The following is a 24,275-nucleotide window of genomic DNA, read 5'->3' as shown; positions in this document are numbered from 1 at the left end:
AATGTTAAGGGAGAAAAATCTTGTAGGCACTTATACACACTATACATTTTCACCTAATCTATATTATTCGTAATGACTTATTTTATAACCAATAACGAATATTTGCATGAAATTCAGATATTAATCGTTTTACTTTATAATTTTCTCAAAACTACCATATCGAATATATTGGAAACTTCTCTTTTTAAATCCAAATTTTTATTTCACATAAATACACGTCCATTAGATGTTAGTACATAATCAATTTAATTACAGTGTATCTTGCCATGACTGCCATGTGTAAGTTATTAAGTTTATAAGAACATGTCAAAACGTTAATATTAAGTACATCCAATTATATCCATTTGTAACCGTAATCTGGCAAATAATGAATTATGGTCACGATTTATGATTAACACTAAAGGTACTTTCGTCAGAATTATGTATTCCTAAGGCCTTAACATAATTTTCTTCTTTACAAATTTTCCAAGTTTTTGGAACCAATAGGTACAATTACAGTGTCCTTATATTATGTGTTTCTGAATGTCTGTGATGCTCGATTTCATCACGATAAGCGCAACATATTTGCCATCTAGCTGTACGTGGGACCACTAAAAATAATTTCATAACCTTACTGTATCTGCTATTTGAAGAGATTACGATGTTTGGATGGGTTGTCGTCAGATTCTATGACTAAATTTTGGTATTTGGACTATTCGCGGAACTAAATTTCTTCTCCTTTTTTTTTAACGTGGTTCTTAAGGCAGCATAAAACTAAATTTCTTCTCCTTTTTTTTTTAACGTGGTTCTTAAGGCAGCATAACCAGTAGAAACTTTTAAGTCGTAAAAGACATACCTTTTTTTTTAGCACACACACCACAGCTAGTGTCTCTAACTCATAGAAGTTGTCTTTCATTGAAGATGTCTTTCCTCAGGGGTCGTCTGTCTGTGGGTCGACTAAAGTAAGTGACTGCTACAGAACTTTGAAGACTTTTCTCTTTAACATCAAGATCTGACTTAAATATGATTTAGAGTCCTGAATAATATTGATAATCATAGCATTGGATCAAGTTAGTCATCTATGGTTTTATGAACCCTTTTCCCTTTTGTAATGAGATAAGTGGTAATGGTGGTATTTGCACATTCTTTTTCATCCTGACATCAAAGACTGCACGTGTACGTCCTATCTCAGTCAGATTTATAGCAATACAATCGCGATAATTTCACAAAAGAGTATAAAGCTTATCTAACTAACCAGAACATGTCGGAACTAAGTCCGGGCTTAGTCATAATATCAGCTCTATCGAGAGTATCCATAGCTGAGGGGTCTTTTACAATTCGATTTACATGACATATTGGACATGCTCCAAAAAGCATTGAAGTAGCTATTAAAATATTTGCTTTAAGTGTTATTGGACTAGGAGACAAATTACCAAAAACGATTTCACCTTTGCCGTTGTGAATTAAAAAGGCTCTTTTAAACACCCGGTACTTGGCCCCCTGTTTAATTTACATACATAACATACAAAACAAACAACTGTGACAAACAAAATTCCACGCGGAAGAACCCTCGGCGGAAAGCTATTCGCATTATAAAATATCACTTGAAAATATAGAACCGCCTAAGGGGGGAATCGAACCCACGGCCTTAAGCTCGCCAGGTGTCAAGTTATTTTAAAAATTTAAATCGAAAGGCAACTGTAAACGCCAGAAACTATCCTCTGTAAAACTAGAAATTTATGTTAACTGGTATTCACTTGTGTCCGTCATTTTCGTGGCTCTCGAAAATATTCTGACCAGGAATTTTATAGAATGTCAGTATTCAAAACCGTGAGAAATTGCAGTTGCGTGAAGTTTTGACCAATAGACGTGTTGACACCGCCAGTTAATTGACGTACTTTTAAAAACTGTTAAATCAAACTCCCATAGATTTCGTATGGCACGACAAGCAAGTGACGTCGCTATTTTGTGAATTTAATCAAACTACTTTTCTTAATTACAATCCGACCAAAAATGATAATTTACAGGTCATTTCAGATTAATTAAGCTTTCAAGATCAGAATGTCTTTAATAAATTTTAATATCGAATCAATATCGGTGTCAAATCGTCCATTGTCAGTGAAGTCTGCTATACATCATCAATCACTAACACTTCTATAACAGCGTCAATCTCATCAACATTTTTGTTTATATTAGCTCTATACTTAGAGGTATGACTGATGATTGACCACAACTTTTACAATTGGAATTGATATTGAAATGATCTGCCAAACTATACTTAGTTTCAGCATCGGTTTTGCGTCAACAAGTGCACTCACTACCAACACTTAAAAGGATTTTTCATTTACCAAAACAGTCTCATAGATTTTTTTTGTCATAAAAATAATTACGTAAACTGTTCATCCTTTCAAGTAGCAGGATTCAAAATTTCCTCTAACAGACGTCCGTAGTTCTCTTAGCTAAGCCAATTAACTTTTGCAATGTCTAAGTCAAAGACAAAATTCTCTTATTTGCATTAGCTATTATAATAGCGCTCACAAAATTGTCATAAAATGAAAGACTACTAAAAGAAAAACTTTAAACTTCTGCTCATTATGGAACCTTGACGTTTCATATCTTTTGCTCTACCAAAAAAATGACTAACCTAACCTATGAAACCTTGGTACAGGTACTAAGTTCTTTTTATAGTTACAAATTGCATGACTTTTTTTTTATGACTAAATTAGAAGAAAAAGCTTAATTCAACTAGAAACTACCTATCTAGGTCAGACTAATGTAATCAGAGGTCAGAATAATTCGAAATATATTTTTGAAGTGGAATTATAGATCTATAGACAAGATATTGTACTTGGCAAAAGAACCTACCGAAAGTCCGAACCGACGACAATTTTAAAATAAACGAATCATTAATTAATTCACTTTACTTGTGTAAAAATATTTAAAAAAATAATTTTTTTTTTAGCACATTTACACTAACGTTAATTTAAACGTTATAATCGAATACTTTATCATTACCTTTAATTATTACTATCAAAGATTTACTACATAAGCTAATATTCCCATTTTACTGTAGGTATGCGTAATATTTCATAATGTGTGCGCAATAAAAAAAATACCAATAAAAAAAATAGGCACTTTTCTTCACTAGAGTCTACCAGAAATTTTACGAACCTCATGTGGCACTGCTCTTTCAGTAGAGCTGGAAGAAGATGAGTTCCTTCGCGTATTTTTCTTCAACCTTGGCCCCCCTCAAGACGATCGTGGTGGCGCCTTCCTACTGGACGACGACGACAACTTCGTCCGCTTAGCACGCTTATTTCATCGTCAGCTGACGGGTGTCCCTGGCGGCATACGAGCTCCATCTTCAGTAGTCGTTGTACTCAACTGTGAAATAAAGTACTCGACGAAATAAACTGTGTCTGACCAGCATCAACTCAACATCATATGGAAGCTATGTTCATGTTATATTAAGCAAAAGTTTGATTTGTGTCTTTTCTAAAAATCTAAATCTCAAAAAATAAATCTAAAAAATCTTTTGTTTGACAATTAATATTATGCTCCCTGAGCAAAGTGTAGTAAAATACCATTGTGACATGTTTCTATTATACATATGCATCACAAATAAAGATTTTGTATTTATACTTGTATTTTATTCAGTGCGACCTTCACACACAACTCATGTGACAACTGGACGGCTTGCTTGTTATGTCAGTAATAGAAGGCTTTTCATTCTAGACTCTATCCTAAACAATGGGGCCCTTAAGGCGCATCTAGCCTGATAAACTGGAGGCGCGTCTAGCCTCGTCATACTCAGTCATAGTCCAAGGCGCATGTAGCCTGATGAAACTGGAGGCACGTCTAGCCTCGTTATACTAAGTCACAGTCATAGTCCAAGGCACATCTAGCCTAATAAACTGGAGGCGCGTCTAGCCTCGTTATATTTAGTCATATTCAAAAGCGCATCTAGCCTGATAAACTGGAGGAGTGTCTAGCCTCGTTATACTAAGTCATAGTCATAGTCATAGTTCATAGTCATAGTCATAGTTATAGTCAAAGTCAAAGTCAAAGTCAAAGTCAAAGCCAAAGCCAAAGTCAAAATATCTTTATTTGTTTAGTAGACTAATTAATAGCACTTACAAATCGTCAAATATTTTGCTCATAAGGAGCCTCTTACATGTCTCATACTTAGTCATAGTCAATGGGGCATCTAGCCTGATAAACTGGAGGCACGTCTAGCCTCGTTATACTAAGTCATAGCCATAGTCTAAGGCGCATCTAGCCTTATAACCTGGAGGCGCGTCTAGCCTCGATATACTAAGTCAGTCATGGTCATAGTCATAGTCTAAGGCGCATCTAGCCTTGTTATACTTAGTCATAGTCAAAGGCGCATCTAGCCTGGTAAACTGGAGGCGCGTCTAGCCTCGTTATACTAAGTCTTAGTCATGGACAAAGTCATAGTCATAGTCTAAGGCGCATCTAGCCTATTAAACTGGAGGCGCGTCTAGCCTCGTTGTACTGAGTCATAGTCAAAGGCGCATCTAGCCTTGTTATACTAAGTCTTAGTCATGGTCAAAGCCATAGTCATAGTCTAAGGCGCATCTAGCCTATTAAACTGGAGGCGCGTCTAGCCTCGTTGTACTGAGTCATAGTCCAAGGCGCATCTAGCCTTGTAATACTTAGTCATAGTCAAAGGCGCATCTAGCCTGATAAACTGGAGGTGCGTCTAACCTCGTTATACTAAGTCTTAGTCATGGTCATAGTCATGGTCATAGTCATAGTCTTAGTCATAGTCTAAGGCGCATCTAGCCTGATAAACAGAAGGCGCGTCTAGCCTCGTTTTAAAAATAACTATTTCATGCATTAAACGAAATATTCATACGTTTTTCTACTTGAACTTTTAAAATCAATTACTTTTTAACCAAATAAATAAAAACGTACCTTATGAGCTGTAGATCACGTACCACTTCTGAGTTGAAATGAAACACTCTTGTAGGTTGTTCTAACTTGTATTTCAGCACCACTGATTTACACAATTCCGACATTATGACGTCATCTTAATAGTACCTCTTGCTTTGAACGCTCAAATCGAACTCACTGTCCAGCGGCATGCCAGCGATAAGGTAACTTCCCCTTCCATCAGTGAAAGTCGACCGGTTCAAAACGACTTATCGACGGCATGCTCCGGAACTAGTCAAATGCAATACTTATTTCATAATTAGCTGTTTTCTTAATTTTTAAAATACTAAAATGTATACAATAAAAATCTAAAATAATTAAATTAAATAATAAATATGAAATAATTGGATTTAATACAAAATAAATTCTAAAATCATTCTAATGTCTGCAAAATGCCTAGGAAGTAATCAAATAAAGTATTTTAATTTAATAATGGGTTTTTGGGTTCTTCTAAAATACAATACAAATACTAAAATTGTTGCAATAACTATTTAAAAGTAACCAATAATCGTATAAAATACAATATAAATTCTAAAATCATTACACAAGTAAATGCTCTAGTGTATACTCACCCTTATAGGGACATAATGACGCACTGAGTAGATGCAGTGGGTCTAGACAAAGTGCAAATTATAATCGCAAACCAGTCGATAAGTGGTCGAAAAGCCCCTTTTTTGTATGGAGTTTTGACGGATTCGATTTTCGATTCGATCAAAAAGTGCGTTTTGTCTAGGGGGGCAGGTATCAGTACAGTCAGCATCAAATAGTTCGTGACACCCAAAATAGCCAAAAAGTTGACAACACCACCTTATTCCAATTGTAACAAAGGTGTTGCAAAATTTTTTGCTACTTTAAATGTCAGTAACTATTTGACACCGACTGTACGTGACGTTCCGTTGCAAACACCTTATACAACTATACACTTTTTGTCGGCCGGCATGTTTGGTCGGCTTCTAATTAATTTGTCTGAGAAATCGGCCGATACGAAATTGGTATGTGCGTATTTCCATACATGTTTGATTAACAGGCCGGCCAACCTATAGGCCGACAAAGCGTTAGTAGTCCGTTTTACATTGATGCACTGTTCGTGAGTGAGCACCTACTTATCTAAGCCAGGTCGCTGCATGGCCGAGTCTTGAATAACAAATAAGAAAAGTAATGATTTTATATCAAGGGTGCGCTGCTTATTCTCTTTTCAAAAATGTTTATTACGATGTTTTCTAGCTTAAAACTCAAAACACGACTGAACCAAATCACAGACTGAATGAATCTATGCTTGAGTAAGTCCACTTATGTTACGAGTATATTATTCGTAAATAGTATTTTGAGATGTATTCGACTGAGGTTTCTGTATGTCCAAAAGTTCTGTTTTCAGCTAAAGCCCGGTGTTTCCAGTACTTTCATTCCGAATAAGAGTTGCTAACATTAGCCTATAAACAAACTTTCTCATTTATACCATCACTCGGTTGTGGAATAGTGTGAATGTTTTATGTGTGGCTTAACGCTTTTAATGCCTATTTCTGTCTAGTTCAGATTATTAAATAAGTATTTGTGATTATTTTAATTATAGACTGGGCCTGTCATTATTTAAATTGGGACCACTTTGCTGCGTTCCTAGTTTGGTACTAAATATAAAGTTTACTCAATTTAATTAAAAGTTTTATATGTATTTTTAAACATTATAAGTAGGTAAATTCCAAGCATTCGTTATACTTATTTGAATATGAATTTTGGTGTTTTAAAGGTTTTTTGCCCAATCAGTCTATAGAGGTATAATCAATTAGCAGAATACGAAATCCTTTGCCTTTTGTTTTTTGACCTTCCACGGTATTGCTAGTGAACTTCAAGAGATTGCAGACTTCAATTTAATTAATGAAACATTTACTTAGCATCATGATTCTAAGGCCAAGCGCTGATCAATGCTGATGCATCGCTGTCTCCAGGGATTTGCATAGGAATGTGTTTTATTGCTCGTCTGGCGCATTCGTGTTCGGTGACGTCTCCGAGGGTTATTGAATAATGTTAATTTAGTTGAGACTTGAGAATATCGACGATTAATGGGTTTGCAATGTTAATACAGTTTACATTGTGATCGGTAAAATGGTTTTATTAAATACTTCTGAGATAAAAGGTTTTGTCTTTATTGTGCAGTATCATAACTACGACAATATTTTGTTTATTCCATCTTAGATTTATTTGATATTATTTCCTTGATAACACATTAGTATCATTTGAAACCAAAGGCGTGAAGTTGCTGCAGTAGCTTTTTAATACCGATACTAATCACTCGTAGACAAGATTTTTAGCAATTTAATGAACACATCTAATTATTAGGTAGCAAATAGAAAGATTCATAGAAAATAATAGAAATCGAATCTGTGATTTTTGTCGTAATATTGCACGTCTGACCATTGCAATCTAAATATGAATTAGTAGGTACTTCAAAATTTACTTTAAGCTTTTGCTCCGATAGAGCCATCGGGCTGGTGCCCCATTTACTCTTACCTACACTTGGCTTGTGACCTTTCTTGTAACAAGTTGCATGTTAACACATTGATGGACAGTAACGTCCTCGGGCGTTCAGGTAGTAAGGATGATAAGACAGAACGCCTATAGATGTAGTTTTTACTTGTTTCACATTGACACTACTCCCATAGGAAATGTATGTGAATAAATAGTGTCGTATTGGGATGTAATTCTTAAAGCTTCAACCACACCAACGCGTGCAGATCGCTATCGTCGGCACGATCAAAGGCCAATGACAAGTCGCGCGACCCATGCCAGTTCACGCGACCTGTCATTTCCCTATGATCACGCCGGCGAAGGCGCTCTGCACGCTTTGGTGTGGTTGAAATAGAAATATAGAAATATACATATTTATTTGTCTTTGAATAGGGTGTACAGAAGGTCGAAAAAAACAAAATATGATCACCTATTCAGCCATCAACAATAACATGCAATTACACTCGACATCAAATAAATCGCACCTCCCGCGATAAGCATTTTCAAACGTATGCATCCCGACTTCCCACCAATATTGGCACCATTTGAAAGCCTAGTTCTAAACTTCTTTTCATTAAATGAATGGTTTTTACCCCAAAAATGTGTCTTTAGAAGGATCCAGAGTCACTTTATCAAAAAATTGGTAGTTACGCTTGAGCCAACTTTTATGGCTATAAAACTGTTAAGTTGGGATTAATCGCTATCCATCTGTTAAAGAGGACACGTGAGATCATTATTTGGTTTTATAACCATAAAAATTGGTTTAATTGATCCCAGAGGTGAGCCCCAAGTGAGGTCTTTTTTCAAGTCACATTTATGGTATATGTTATTAAAAAATTAAATGTGTTTTTCTGTAAGTTTATTTATTAGACTTTCAAATAACACCAATATTGTTGGGGCACCACGATTGTGTCAGAAGAAAATCTTTAAAGTTCGCGTCGCGGAAGGTGCGGTTTATTTGATGTTGAATATACATCGATGAAATCATAACTTGTGTTGTCCACCAAAGTGTTGAAAGAGGTTGCTGGGATCCTAACCTGTAATGTTTAACAGCAGGAGTGTGGCGGGCGCTGGATCGAGCTGGAGGCACAGCTCATGATGCGCGGCGGCGCAGTAGTCGGCACCACCGGGCCTACGGGCCATGCCTTGCTGCTGGACTGCCGGTTCGAACCTCCGTTCGGTAAGTACTGTAGAATAGAACACGTCTTTTTGACATCAAATTAGACCTACTATTTAACTGTCTGAATATTGTTTCTTAAATACAGGGTGATTTTGCAATTAGTGCCCAAATTTTTAGGCGACTCAGAATCAGTAACTTATTCGATTAATGTAAAAAAAAAACAATTGTTTTTTATATTGAATTATTTTTATCAGCTGCGCGCGGTTTCAAAATTGGCACACGTGGATTTACTTCGTTCATTGAAAAATGCGTACACACAGTTAACTACAAAGCTAAACATAATGGTACGCGAAAACTACCACGATTAAAAATAATTAAGTTAATTCTATTTTTAAATTGTTCTGTAGTACTTATTAAAATATTTGGATACTGATTGCACAGTCACAAGTGATTGTATAGTGTTAATGCCTCCAAATAAGCTAACAACATTCGGCAGTCCAATGCCGACGAAACTCGGCTATTGTCTCATTTTGAATATCTCCACGATTGATTAGAGTTGATGCGTCGTATCGATAGGGAAGATTTAAGAGGTACAAAGGACTAAGGCTGGGTTGCACCATCTGATTTTACCTTTAACAAACGTCAAAAATCTGTCAAACTCCATACAAAAAGCTCCGGTTATTGTTATAGTTACCGTTAAAGTTAGGTGGTGCAACTCAGCCTAAGAAATGAGGCTAATGACAATTAAATTTAAATCGAGTACACTCAAGATTATAACAAGCCAGTTTGATCAAAATATCCAAATTCGACCAATCAGGCCCAATCTATGCTTAAGTTTGAATCGACTTCAGATTCCACAAGTGTTATCGATTAAATAATCATCTTTGTTTTACCGGTATCGATAGGAGTACTTCTGCGTTTCGAATAAAATATTCTCTAGTTAAACTTTCTATCTTTCTAACTTTCCCCATACAAACTTTGGACCCCGGGTAAATTTTCAGTCTAAACCCAGCGGTTTGAGCTGTGCGTTGATTTAGACTAAGAGCTAGTGAACCCAAGATCTATGTCATTTTATAAAAGCTGAAAGTTTGTCAGCGTATGCTCCCAATATTGGATAGAATGTTGGTGAATCATTCTAATCTATTATTGCCCTAATATTTTACATAAAAATCAGCTTTTATGGTATAACGTAAGCCTAACTTTTAAGGTGGCTTTTTCTGTTATTCAATAGAGTGTAATTCTACTTACGTTAAACCATTAAATCTGATTTTATGTAAAATATTACGGCAATAATTAGAAGTAGTTCATATAAACAACATTCTAACCTATATTGAGAGCATACGCTGACAAACTTTCAGATTTTATAGAATGACGTAGGTCTTGCGTTCACCAGCTCTTAGTCTAATTTGCCAGTCAGTCAATTTTCATTTTTATAAATATAGAATTTATAGATTTTGAAATAATTAAGGAGCCTTCAAGACGCCAAATGATGTATACGTCTACGTCTACGGTGGCCTCTATCTCACCCTGACGTGTGAGCACTTTTCTCATTACGCCACGAAGGGCTACTCTCCGACACTCGCATCCTGTCCCACATTCCGATAGTAATGTTGATTAACTCTTTAATTAAGAATCTCAAGTTTCATTACGACAGTACGTAGGGCATAGTAGAGATTGATGTATCATTAACAGTACCTAAGCGACTTAAAATTGTTTGAGTGGTGAGGTAATTTTTTCCGTCCACATTTTTTTGATTTGGTTTGAGAGATACTTTTTAATTACCATTGAAGTAATAATATTATTTTGTATATTTAGAATAGTTGGACTTGTAAATAATTTATCCACGTATTATGTAGGTGTTTTCGTTAAGTTCAGAGGGATAGAGTTCAGAATTTCTCGTAAATAAACCAACATTTAGAGGCATAAACAAAACTTGTAATATAAGTCGCAGTTTACAGTAAAGCGTGTTTATATCCGGCACGAAAGCTTTTAAAGTTGTTAACTTGATAACTGCATTATACGCTTAATTTATCAGAAGCTTTACACGTGGCTCCACATACACTCAACATCAAATAAATCGCACCTTCCGCGACGCAAACTTTAAAGATTTTTATTTATTTATTTATTTATTTAAATGATATTAACATATACCATAAATGTGACTTGAAAAAAGACCTCACTTTGGGCTCACCTCTGGGATCAATTAGACCAATTTTTATGGTTATAAAACCAAATAATGATCTCACGTGTCCTCTTTAACAGATGGATAGCGATTAATCCCAACTACACAGTTTTATAGCCATAAAAGTTGGCTCAAGCGTAACTACCTATTTTTTGAAGAAGTGACTGGAGTCTGGTTCCTTCTAAAGACTCATTTTTGGGGTAAAAACCTTTCCTTTAATTAAATGAAGTTTAGAACTAGGCTTTTAAATGGTGCCAATATTGGTGGGAAGTGGGGATGCATACTTTTGAAAGTGCTTGTCGCGGGAGATGCGATTTATTTAATGTAGAGTGTAGTATGTACTCACTTATAGGTACGAGTATCTACCGTATTAGGTAGAGTTCATTAGGAGGCTATTAAATTGAAAAAAGTCGATTTCGTTGGAAACCTGCTAGTAATAATATTTTGAAAATATTATACTAGTCACTACCAATAATTTATAATTCATGTTTCAATTATCTTTATGTAAGTCATCTTGACCTAGTTTTTTCTTCCTTTAAAGCCACAGCTTTTTTTGTAAGTTTTTGCACACCTGTTATTTAGTATCTTGTTTACTATTGATAGATTATTGCTTTACATCAAGAATCTAATTTTGTGATATGATTCTTTTTTTTACGATAACACTAAGGTTGATTTGAAAATTAACTGCTATATGAATACGTAGATTTCCTTGAAATCAAACTTGGCAAGTCAACCCGACTCTTTGAAATTCATCTAGATTTTTCGTTTATGTAGGAAACAATATCTACGCATCTAGTACTCGCGTGTTCCGCTTGGTACAGGTAGCAGATTAAGCCAAACCTGTGGCTAAACTCTGTAGCCTCTTACATAGTAGTAATAAGACCGATATTGTCCAAAAAATGTGTAGACGTATTGTAGACTGTACAACCTGACACAATTTATTAGTGAACAACAAGCTTCGTTCTATTTCTTGAATATGTTGAACTAGCTTTCCGCCCGCGGCCTCGCCCGCGTGGAATTTTGTCTGTCACAGAAAAACTTTATCGCGCGCGTCCCTGTTTAAAAAACCGGGGTAAAAACTATCCTATGTCCTTTCCCGGGACTCAAACTATCTCTATGCCGAATTTCATCAAAATCAGTTCAGTGGTTTAGGCGTGAAAGCAAGACAGACAGACAGACAGTTACTTTCGCATTTATAATATTAGTATAGATGTTGAATCCGAACCACAGATAAAGTGAGAGACATATAGCAGGGTCACTTGGCAGAGGTCTCAAGTGTGTCGGGAGGCGCCACGTCTGCCGACTCGGCCTTGCCTATTTTTAGGATTCAGTGGCCAGAGAAGAACCCTCGACTGTAAGGATCTCTTGGCTTTAGGCTTTGTTACGCGTGAGTTATTCATTTGTTTCACACGTACGTGAATGGTAGTATAAGTTACGTAGTAACTATTTAGTAATATGTGGTAGAAGTAAGTAAAGGGAAGTAGTTAGACTTTGAACTTTGATTCTTCTTCTTCTTTTTGTGTCGACAACAAATCTACACAGTGTCAGCCCAAAACTCCGCCACAAGAGTGGTTTGATTTGATTAATGCTGGAGTTTGCTAATATTTAAGTAAGAGGACCTTAAGATAGGAGAACTAAGAGATGACAGCTTGCTTATAAAAAGATACTATGAAAAACGATAAATCTAACAACTTTTCCTTGGAAAATTGCAGAAAATATAAAAGATAAGACACTTACGGCCGTATTCAAAAACGATACTTGCTTAAGTGAAGCTCCAAATGGAACGCACAGCGTTGAATAGAGCTATGTGATTGGTTCGTGTGTCACCCTGTACGTCCGCGAGCACTGTGAGGCCTCATAGTAATGTTTGTGAATACGGGCATTAGTTTGATTTTTTAAAAGTATGCATGCCACGTACAAAAGTAATTTTTGCTATGTGCAAGCGGAGGTATCTAACTTAAAAGGAGAACATTCTTAAATATATCTATGACTTAAGTAAGTGCTATCACAAATTAACCTTCTCTTCGAAGCCGCCAACTGAATACAAAACTACGCACTTATTTTATTCATTCAAAACTTACTACATTTTAAATGGACTTTGTACGGAATTCTTGTCAACGTCCAGTTCACGCTTGACCGCTTTTATATCCTCATGACACTGAAAGGAAGCACCATAACGGCGATGTGCCGAATCCAAAATGATTTAGGCGCCCTTTTATGGTGGTTGTGATTTTTGTTTAGGTCAAAGTTACGCAATGCCTAGTCTAGCCAATTCCAATGTACTCGTATAAGATGTCAGGGTTAACACTGTGGCTTCTTATGTAGCTTTATTAAGAGCTATTTTGCTAAAAGCTGTCAACTAATATGGTGATTTCATTGAATATCAAAGGAGTAAAGTTTTTGCACGACTTAGTCTGAGTTGCACCATCTAACTTTAAACTTGATATTTTGTCGTTTGTTCAAGTTAAAGTAGGATGGTGCAACTCAGCCTTATTTTGGGTTGCACCAACTTACTTTATTTATAACAAACGTCAAAAGTCTGTCAAACTCTATACAAATAACCAGATTTAGTTATACCTACATATTATACAATAGTTACGGTTAAAGTTAAGGTGGTGCAACTGAGGCTTATTTATGAACTTGAATTCATAGAAATTAGGACAAATTTTCGTACACTTTTCGTATTATTCCTGCCTTGTTTTGGTACATAAATTACTTTAGTGGTAAAAAGGTGTTTGTCTCTAAAACTTTGTGCCGATAGATGATGTTGCTGGAACTATTTCTGAGAACTAACTTGTAATGAATATCGTTTCTCATTACACTGGAACTACACACATCTATCAATATCCATCACAGTTAGGCACCTAAATAAGGGTGGAACTGCGAATTTTCTTCTTGGTAGTCTGTCTATCTTAAAAACTCGTAATTCTGCACTATTACTGCTGAAACTACTTCTGTAATCTGTACCAAGCTTTCTGTAACGACTAATATTATGCTACTTACATAATTATAAAAACGGTTAGAAGCTACAATTAAATGATACAAAATCTTTTTGTAAAGCTTGAAATTTCTGTATAAATATTCCTTACAAATCACAAGACGTGTATTGCATAATACACAACGAAATGGCATCGCATTAGAAACGCAGTTGAAGGAAGCCATGCAAAATAAGTTGAGTAGTAATGGGCTTCTTAGAAATGAAGATTTAAAATAGCTTGCAGCGTGGGCAGTACACCATATAACGAAACCATTAAAAAGATCTTAACATCTTTTTAAACGAAGCAGTTTGAGGAGAATGCGATATTGAAGGGTAGTTTCTATAGAACTTATGTTATAACAAACTGGACAGTTTTGATTGCGAATGTTGTAATCCCGAAAGAACTATGACGTAATCTTTGAAATATTTTTTGCTTTGAAAGTAACTTTTTGAACTGCAAACAACTATAATAGTTGCCAATATAACTGTATGTCCATGGTGTATAAAAATTTAAGTATATTACATACATCATTCATAAACATAATTATGATGAACAACCCCTCAAAGACAGCTCGTGGCCGAAGTGCAAGACCACAATTTTCGCTGTAAATGTAAATTTTGCCTGCAAGAAAATGATTTGTTTAGTCTAGACAACACATATTTAATTTTTTATAAAGAGGTTAACATTCGTTTAACTGTAAGTGACGGTTGCAGGCAGTTTTCGTCGATGATTCTAATATTCGTCATTATACCAGATCAGCCTACGAAATAGGTTCTGAAATTTTAAAACAGTAATTAATCTTTGCTCGTGATTTATTTACAAGCTCAGCGTGTTCCTGGATACAGGATGTAGGTAGGATATTTTTACGAAAAATATGCGTTTTAAAACAGATTTTATAACTAAGTCTGTATGCGGAATTGGATCTTAGCCTAGTGTAATCTAGAATCTCTAATCACCTATCGCACATTTACTTCTTAATGTTTTGTTTCGTTTAAACCTAAGTAATTTTTATAACTATAGTGTTGATTTCTTTTGAAATTATTTTGGTAATTTAAACCAAATTGGTTGTTTAAAAGTAAATTAATATTGAGTTAAATAATTCCACTGGGCTTTGCCAATCGGTCTCTACACTACACCCTGTATGTCATAGCAATTGTTTGCGTGGTATATTTATGATCGTCGGATCTAACTTTGGGTTGTTTTTCGTAACAGTGGGCTTTTAGGCGCCGTCTGGGCGCCGCGGCCAGACGTTGGAGGTCACGTGATCTTGGTAATGAATGGGAGATTTCGACACGTGGAGTGAGAAAGTTTTAAAGAACTGTTACTCTGGTCACTTCATCTACTCGTACTTGGAATGCTGGCTCACATCACAGGTGTAAATAAAACGCTGACCTATACGCCCGTATTCACAAACGATGCTTGCTTAAGTGAAGCAGCAAATCGAACGCACAGCGTTGAATAGAGCTTTGTGATTGGTTCGTGTGTCACCCTATGCGCCCACGCGCACTGTGAGACCTCTTAGTAATGTTTGTGAATACGAGCGATAGTATTTTATACCAGTATTTATTTATTCATCATTGTCACCATCATTTCAGCTACAGGACGTCCCTACTGAACATAGCCCTCCCCCAGTGATTTTCAGATTGGACGGTTGGTAGCGGCCTGCATCCAGCGCCTTCCTGCTACCATGAGGTCTTCTCTTTATTTATTGCCAGAAGTCCTGTGTTCCTCAAAGTTTCACTGTAATTTACGAATAATATTTGAACTACTCGCGGGCTTAAATACTTATTCTACGCCTCACATAGATGGCGGATAGCGTCATCATTCGAAAGGTCCCATAACTTGCTATAAAACAGCCCGCGTGAGCATTCCCTCCGTGTTAAGAAAGGTCAATGGTTGAGACGTGTGTTGACCTCTGAACCTTCAAGCCCTTAGACCTGACGACCAATGAACTAAAATTACCTACCACATGAGGGTTTAAAATTGTTTTTTCCGTTTAACTGGTTTAATAGTCGCATTGTAAAATAATACAATAACTCCACATCTGTCTTTCAGAGACTTTTTTCTTATGTTGGATGAAACGTGAATAAAGTGTGCGTTTCTAAAGAGATGTTTAATCCACTATTCTTTAGTATATTCGGTGACGTTATCGTTTGAACAACAAAAACAAAAATAAAAATAAAAACTTACAGTAAATAAATGATGATTCTGATGTTCCAATATGACGTACTATCGGCAACAGTGTTAACTGCCCATTGACGGTCATGTCGTCTCGTTATATCGCAAAGAGTCACCATTTGATGAGAGCGAGAGCAAAAACGGATATGGATAGTTAACACTGTGGCCGTGTGTACACTGAAAAATAAATCTTTTACCTACATAGGTGTATTTATTTTTCATTGTTGCTCTAAGTCCAAAATTTTGTTCCTGCTTCCAGCTCCAAACTAAGGAAACCTCTAGTTATTACGCCCATAAATATACTCCTACGTATAACTTCAGATAAGCAGGCTTAGTTATACCCATAAATGGGGGGAATTATGCAAATTATTATAGGAGAGTCCCGACCCCGATATAACGACATTTACAACATATCAGTACCTCTAGCACGAACAACTTTCGTCTTCGAATCGTTTGCGTATTCGACAAAATACAATACCCAGCCACCAGCTTCGAATTCAACAATAACGTGACGATCTCGATTGTCAAAATTGGTTTTGTGCTACCATTTCTTTACGTCACGTTCACAGTGGCGTCATACCAAATCTTTTGATGGCGATTCGAATACGCCAACTTGAAGTCTTTAACTTGAACTTTTTCGTGCTAGAGGTACTGGGCATGGACGCCGGTGATGGATTATGTGCTGGGCCGGCAATTTTTACAGCTCGTGATAAATGGACCCTTGCCTTATCGGGATTAATAGGAACTGGCATTACGGAAGTCGTCAAGTGTTGTGATTATAAGGCCCGATTCGACCAAACTTTTATCCGAGAATAACTCCTGGTATAATTGGCACATTGACAGTTTCAGTATGGGAAATATTTCAGAACTGACGATTTATTCTGAGATTAATATTTACTCTTGTTTGGTCGAATCCACCCTAAGTTTTTTGGGAATAGGCGCTGAGCTAATTTAAATGTTTTGAAACTGACAAAATCGAAGCTCCAGGTAGGAATTGAACATTTCGTATATTGTACCATCTTACTTTAACTATAATAAACATCAAAAATCTATCAAACACCGATTAAGTTATAATCACACTTAAATAAAGTTAAGGTGATGCAACTCAGCCTAATTCTGCAGTTGAATTTTTTACTTCTTAAAACCTTATACAGTGTGAGTCACGTTAAAGTGTACATATGAAAATAGATGAAACTAGACCTATTTTTATCGACAAAAAAGAGGTCAAAAATTTTTTGAGATTTTTTTAAAAAAAAATATAGAATTTTTTTTCTTCCAATTACTTATTGCAAAGAAAACGTAATAACTTTTAAACTAAGCGATATATCCTGATAAAATAAAAAGAGTAAAAATGCTAAATAACAGGCGATACTAAAAAAATACATAAAATACACAAAAAATGCCAACAAATAATAAAAAATTACACTTTTTGAAAAAAATCTGCTTTTAAATTCGTGTTTTTTTGGTTATTTGATAAATTTCTCCAAAAAATGCCCTATAACAGGTGGTTTTTATTACTTTGTATTATTCTCAATCGTATTACCTTCGTAAAACCAAAAATCGCATGTCTCTATCCCTATCACAACATTTGCTATGATCGTTTGAACAAAGGCCTGCCACAACATTATTCTCCGTTACAGGTAGAGACAATTTTAATTTTAACTAAAATGCTTATTTCACTTTGAAATCTTTTGTTTTTATTTGAAATCTAACTTTTCTTTATCAAAATTACAAATCTAGAGCCATTTTCAGCTTCGTTGTTAACGAAGCGTTGAATGGCGCGCCCGGAGAAGCTTAGTTCAAACGATCATTGCAAACGCTGTGATAGAGATAGAGACATGCGATTTTAGGTTTTACGAAGGTAATACGATAGAAAATAATACAAAGTAATAAAAACCACCGGTTATAGGGGAATTTTTTGGAGAAATTTTAAGTTAAATAAAAATTGTCTTGTCTTTCTTCAAACCATATCTTGATCTTTGCTTGCAATTTCGTTGAAAAATGTGATATTACAGTTTGACCTCAAAATTAATTAAAAATTGGCTCGAGGAGCTTTTGGACTTTAGCCGCTTTGGAACGTTATCAACTAAGTTAAATAAAATTATTATGCCGAATAGCGTTATTAAACTGCCTTCTTTAATTTCTCGTCTATTTTTTACAGCGCCATCTAGTCGTAAAATAAAGGAAGTCCGTAATATAAAGAGGATATCATAATAAGGGGGTATTTAAAAAAAATATAAAGATAAAAAGTAGCTATTTTGTGGAAACTCACTGCTTATACGCAATTTACACTGGACCGGAAAGAAAAAGGGTCGGTTAGAAATTTTTTCAATATCTCCAAAAGTAGGTGACTGTACCTGACTACCTGACCTAGCTTTATAATCCTTGCGGTTCAGTGTATATTCACTGAGATTATTGTCCACTGTTTCTTAGCCTCTAATAATGTAGGGTAAAATTTTCCACAATTTATTGTTTCCAGTCCTAATTCTATTTCATTAAGCACAGAAGATTGACCTACGTAAAACACAATAAAAGTTATTAATTTAAAGAAAATTTTTGCTCATTTTGTTGTGATACTTGGGACAAATTGAGATTCCCGAGGTCTCCATAAACCGCTTAAATCTTCATTATTATCAAATTATGCCTTTGTCAGATAAAACAATCGGGTTTTGTATTTTATTATTACTGCTATGAAATAAGTAATAATAAAATAATTACTTCGTAATTGACTTCAAAAGTCATGGCAATGTAAAATTGAAAGACGGAAAAGTACGAGTAGGTATTAAAGTAAAAAATCCTCGGTTACTCGTACCTTTCAAAGTTATTGTTAAAATTCAAAATGATAAAACACTATGACATATTGTTATGTGTTATTATGATATGAAGAATAGTCTTCAGAAACAGAGGTCATGCTTTCATTTCAGAGTTTTCAGACACTACTATACAATGAAATAAAAATTTCGATTAACTGGTTCCAGTTTAAGGAAATTGGTGAGTAAGGATATTTTTCAGTATTTTCCGTGCTGCGTGAGCTTATGACAGTAACGCCCGTATTCACAAACACTATGAGGTCTCACAGTGCGCGAGGATGCACAGGGTCACACGCGAACTAATCACAGAGCTCTATTCAACGCTGTGCGTTCGATTTGCAGCGTCACTTATGCAAGCATCGTTTGTGAATACGGGTGTGAGATTTTTGCCACAGTTACTATAAACCTTACTCATTTTTTTTTGGTAAATCACAGCTAATACGTACCTAACTCTCATGTTTGTCAAGAGAAGAAAAAGATTATATTGTCACTTTTAACAAATTTATTTTATCAACAATGTTTATTGTATTATCTTGTAGACAGTCGGTAATGATATTTCCCGGCTCAGTTGTCCTCCAAGGGATTATTTTATTTAAAACAACACCGTCAAAGCATTACTTTTCAGTGGAATAATGACATTTACATAATTCGCCGAACGTATAAGTACATTTTAGCCTGTCAAAGGGAATAAGGGTGCCAAATTGAAAAACGTCTCCGAGCAATGGGAGCAAAATTAAAAGTAATTTCACCTCGAAGGAGGGATGAAAATGGCAAATGGAAAGCAATATCTCTTATAAAGGTTTGTTTGAACATGGAATCTTTAGGTTAAGAATTATTTAGATCATAAAATGCTACTTACAAAATTTTATCTGCCTGTCTCTCTGTCTTGGCTGTTATCTTAAGAAAATACGAACGGGTTTGGTGTGTGGTGGGAAACATGAAGAATTTAAAAAACCTAACACGAGTAGTTATAGTCCACGCTAGCAAAAACTGACAATTGTAATAAAAAAACCGAATCACATTGACCTACATATTCAGTGACCTTTGATTCCTGAAGTAATCTTTAGTACCTATAATATTATGACAGTTAAGTCTCTGTGTAACTCGATTTGTGTCATATTATACTTACAAAATTGCCAGTTTCTACAGACCTATACATTCACGTTTTTCGTTCTGCCAGTGTATATCTACACCTACAGGAAGATATAGAGACGGGTCTACCTCCGTGTCGCGTCTCCGTTTCCCGTCGATACCCTCTAAAGGAAATAAGGCGCTCAAATTAGGGGTGGCGAATGGAACTCATCCCGTTGGATTTAAATATTCGCAGTGAAGATTGCTGTATTTTCAAAATCAAAATAAAAACAAATTTTTTGTTAAGAGTAAATAAATTAGTTCTTACAAATATTCAATGCCCTTATCGAGCGCCTTTACATGACTCATTATTTTTGCTATGCCAACGCTTCGAGACAAATACTTGGCAAGCATTTTAGCAAATACAGCATTACCATGCTGGATAACAAAACTAAAATAGAATAGATACGAGTAGAACAATGTTATGATATGATGAACAAGCAAAGTTTTGTGTTGTTTGCACTAATTTGTGTTGTACAAAAATGTTGAAAAAGCATTTTTGTTGAGAAGTTACAGACGACAACCCTAGCACGCACGTGTTCGACATCTTATAAGCATTGAGGGTTATAAGGGGTTCCAAGTAAATAGATACTTATAGATGTATGGCTTACTGACGAATTTCCAAGGCAAATAAAATGGATGTTTTCATTAATAACTTACACACTAGGCCATTTTCACGACTTGTTTCTATGTTAATACAATTAAGAAAGGTATTTTTCTGTGAGACAGATATTGTAATTATGAAAAAAAAAATGGACGCTTCGACATTAAAGAAGGTTTTCTAAAGAAGGATAAAACAGTTTCTTTCGCAATTTTAATATTCGCCTCTGTAAATATGACTCCAAATAAACACCTGTATTACGTTTACGAATAATTTATCCAGAACGGCGGAAAAATATTTCAGCGAAAGCCTAATGAACAACTTTTTCAAGGTTTCAATGTCAGCTAGGCCCGTATTCGCGGTATTTGTTTTGCCTTTTAATTATCTTATTCTCAGACGGAGTATTTTTGACAAAAGACATCTTTGTTAAACCAAAAGAATTGCCTTTTGAAATCTTACAAGAATTTCCTTTTGTATTTGTTAGATATTTTTGCTTTGGAATTAATACAGCATCTGTTTTGTAGCAGTACATGTTAATTATGGTAATATTAAAAGCATTGACCTATTTTCTTGAAACCTACCTTATTAATCTTTACCTCTCGAATTAACCTCATTATAATAACCTATATAAGTCCACTCTCGACATACGACTTAGAGTAGGCGCACACCGTTGATTTTTAGTTGGCCGATAGTTGTGCCCGATTTTAATTTGTATGAAAAATCGGCCAAATCGAATCGGCGTAGTGTGCGCACTCCCATACATGCCCATACTGATCAACTGCCCGACTAAACTATCGGCCGACGAAAAATCAACGGTGTGCGCCTACTCTTAACCCATTGATTTTGTTGACACATTACATTTGTAACAAGAGAACTTGTAACTTTTTTAAAAGTCTCAAAATCGTAGCAATCAATGTAACAAACGATTTGTAGAAACGAATTGTAAAATATGAACTCTCTCAACGTCTATATTTCTACACGCTTATAACTTGGTGTCTATAAGAATATGAGTGAATAACTTTCATCTCATCATCATCACCAATGATCAATCAATGATCATCATCATCAAAATCAGTGACGCAATTTCATTTCCAAGCATTGTTTTATATTGTACGATATATTTTTTTGTTTCTTTTTATGTGACAAGAGGCAAACAGGAGGATATTCGATTAATATTCCGATTGAAATAACATTTTAAAAAAATAAAACCGACTTCAAATGCGTGAACACAAAAAAAACTAAAAATTGCGTATAAAAAAGTTCATCCCCAATTTTCCACCCTTGGGGGTGAAATATTTTCTTCAAATTCGCATGAAACCACCCTTTTGATAATACCTATTCAACAAAAAAATAATCGTTCAAATTGATTTATAATCGGCGGAGATATTGCGTATAAAAAAGTTCATCCCCAATTTTCCACCCTTGGGGGTTGTTTTTTCTATTATTAAATTTAAATGGGACCACCCTTGAGGTATTACCTATACGCCGAAAAAAGATTTGTTCAAATCGGTTCATAATTGGCGGAGTTATCGCGTAACAAACATAGAAAAAAAAAAAAAAAAAAAACATACGGGTCGAATTGAGAACCTCCTCCTTTTTTTTGAAGTCGGTTGAAAAGAGAATGCACGTGTTGCTCCCACAAATCTATATTTGAATCCGTAGGCTGTATAGTAAAGGCAACGGTACATCAAACTTAACACTGTGGCATCTTATGTAGTTTGTATTAGGTTCGATTTTGCAACAAAAATGTATGGCCTGATGTGCTCTCGACTGTACAACACCATGCAGTTTCCACGGCGTGTTTTCACATTCAATTGTGCGACAGAGCGTGATGTGGGAGCCTTTGATGTTTATGTGGGGCATATAATATGCATAGACAAACATAATATGCCTGCTTTTATATTGTTTGTGATGTCCAGAATACAAACTATTGTAATCTGAACTTGACGACAATTTTGTTAGTTAATTTCAGCCAAATGACGTCCTTGGTTGGACAAAGGCATCCCTTAAGGATTTCCACAACGACCAGTCTTGCGCTGCCCGTATCTAGGTACTTCAACAGATCGTCGGTCCACCTAGTATGAGGGTTGCCCACACTACATACGTCTTCCAGCTCGTAGTTGCCACTTGAGAACTTTTCTGCCCCAGAGGCTAATGTGAACTCAAAACAACATCCACGTGCGCTTATTTAATTTCTACGAGTAAGTAATTATAGCGAATGCAGCAAACGGTCCTTTTATGGACGCATTTTATTTGTTTTTTTATTTGCTTGAGGATTATGGTCGTTTTATTCAGCTCCTAAAATGAGTTTACGTAAAAGGTAGGTGTAGTATAGTAGCACGTAAATATCAATTTGGACCTTATGCTAAAGAAATAAAGATTGAGGAAGTTCATCATTTAAGGAAAGGTTGACTTGTAGCGACTAAAAACTTATTTCATCCAACTATCGTGTTCTGAATAAAGTATAAAAAATTAAGCACACGTAGTTTTATGTGTTTACTTTAAAGATGTATTGAGTTATAGAAGGGTCAAAAGTGGCACCAAGTGGTTCGTGTAATATTTCAGTCAGCGCTGGCTATAGCCAGTTCCTTTGCTTGAACTTGGCTTGACACGCTGCCGCGTGTCTAGATTAGCTGAAGACCAGCAAACAATCTGATTAACTTCTTCTTCTTCTTCTTTTCGTGTCGACAACAAACCTACACAGTGTCAGCCCAAAACTCCGCCACAAGATTAACTAATGTACTTGCAATAATTACCCTAAAATCTCTCAAAATTCGCAAATTCAAATATGGCAACATTAATTTAATGTTAAGCCTCTATTGAGGTTAAGTTTGTGTTTGTGTTGTTGAACGAGCTCCACAAATTAAACGTAAAACCTTTTTGTTTTAATTACAGTACAGGCAAACCTATTTACATGAAAAATGTTACAATAAACAGACTTATGAGCACTCCGTTTTATGCCATTTTATTATTAGGAATGTATCTAAATGGGTTAAACTTTCATAGCTAAACATAAATATATTCAGATACTTCCAAAATATTCGTTTTCTTTACTATTACCATAATATTCGTTTTCTTTACATAGGAATTTCAAATTTTCCGTTATAGAGCTGGGAAATTTGCAATGCCTTATATCTTAAGGCGATTAGAGTCCTCAATGACCTTGGGCGTTTGACCTTCACGCCGCGTGCAACACCCGCGTACCCCGCACCAAAAACTCCGATTTGACACCGATCAAAAATACACGGGCATAGGTAGATACAGAATAGAAGCTCTTTCTTCATACATTACTGCCTATTATTTTAAACTTAAATTGATGAACCTTGATGTCGGTGTCATTTAACTCAGGCGTAAAGGTATTTAATCATCAACAGCCCTTTACAGTCCACTGCTGGACTATGAGCCTCCTCCACTATAGTGGAGGAGGAGTGCTCTCTGAAAAACATCAATCTTTTAAACTGCGATCTCCAACCCGCCTGCCTAGCGTGGAGATTATGGCAAAAGGTATTTAATAAAAATAACAAAATCCATGAACATTTTGTACGGGATAAAATTTTATTTTATTTTTCGTAAATTTTCTAATGCTTTTGTCGGTTCAGTCGTTCTCGAAATTTGAACAAACCCGACTTTATTACAAGCTTTTATTTAGCTTGCAATTTATGATGTATGTAGGTAATTATATAAATGTTTGTTCGGGTGGAATCTTGCAAGCTGAATTAGTTAGACCAACTTCCTGACGACAACTAGGCTAGATGACAAAATTTCAATTATTTGTCCGTCAGACAGATAATTAGAAAATATTAGACTCATATTTTTTATTTTCTTTCATAATTAAATA

At 35.4% G+C, this 24,275-nt stretch overlaps 1 protein-coding gene across 1 annotated transcript in view; it reads left to right on the top strand.

Annotated features, from left to right (window-relative positions):
• Window positions 1-24,275, top strand: part of LOC135079523 (phorbol ester/diacylglycerol-binding protein unc-13-like) — a 161,583-nt gene that overhangs the window by 93,453 nt on the left and 43,855 nt on the right. The window contains exon 5 of the mRNA XM_063974177.1: window positions 8,491-8,617. Within this exon, the coding sequence (XP_063830247.1) occupies window positions 8,491-8,617 (127 nt within the window). The remainder of the gene's footprint in view (window positions 1-8,490; window positions 8,618-24,275) is intronic.

This window comes from Ostrinia nubilalis, chromosome 16, assembly GCF_963855985.1.
Source record: "Ostrinia nubilalis chromosome 16, ilOstNubi1.1, whole genome shotgun sequence".
NCBI classification, from domain to species: domain Eukaryota; kingdom Metazoa; phylum Arthropoda; class Insecta; order Lepidoptera; family Crambidae; genus Ostrinia; species Ostrinia nubilalis.
Note: the sequence above shows the minus strand (reverse complement) of the source record. Positions and strands in the feature narration are given on the sequence as shown.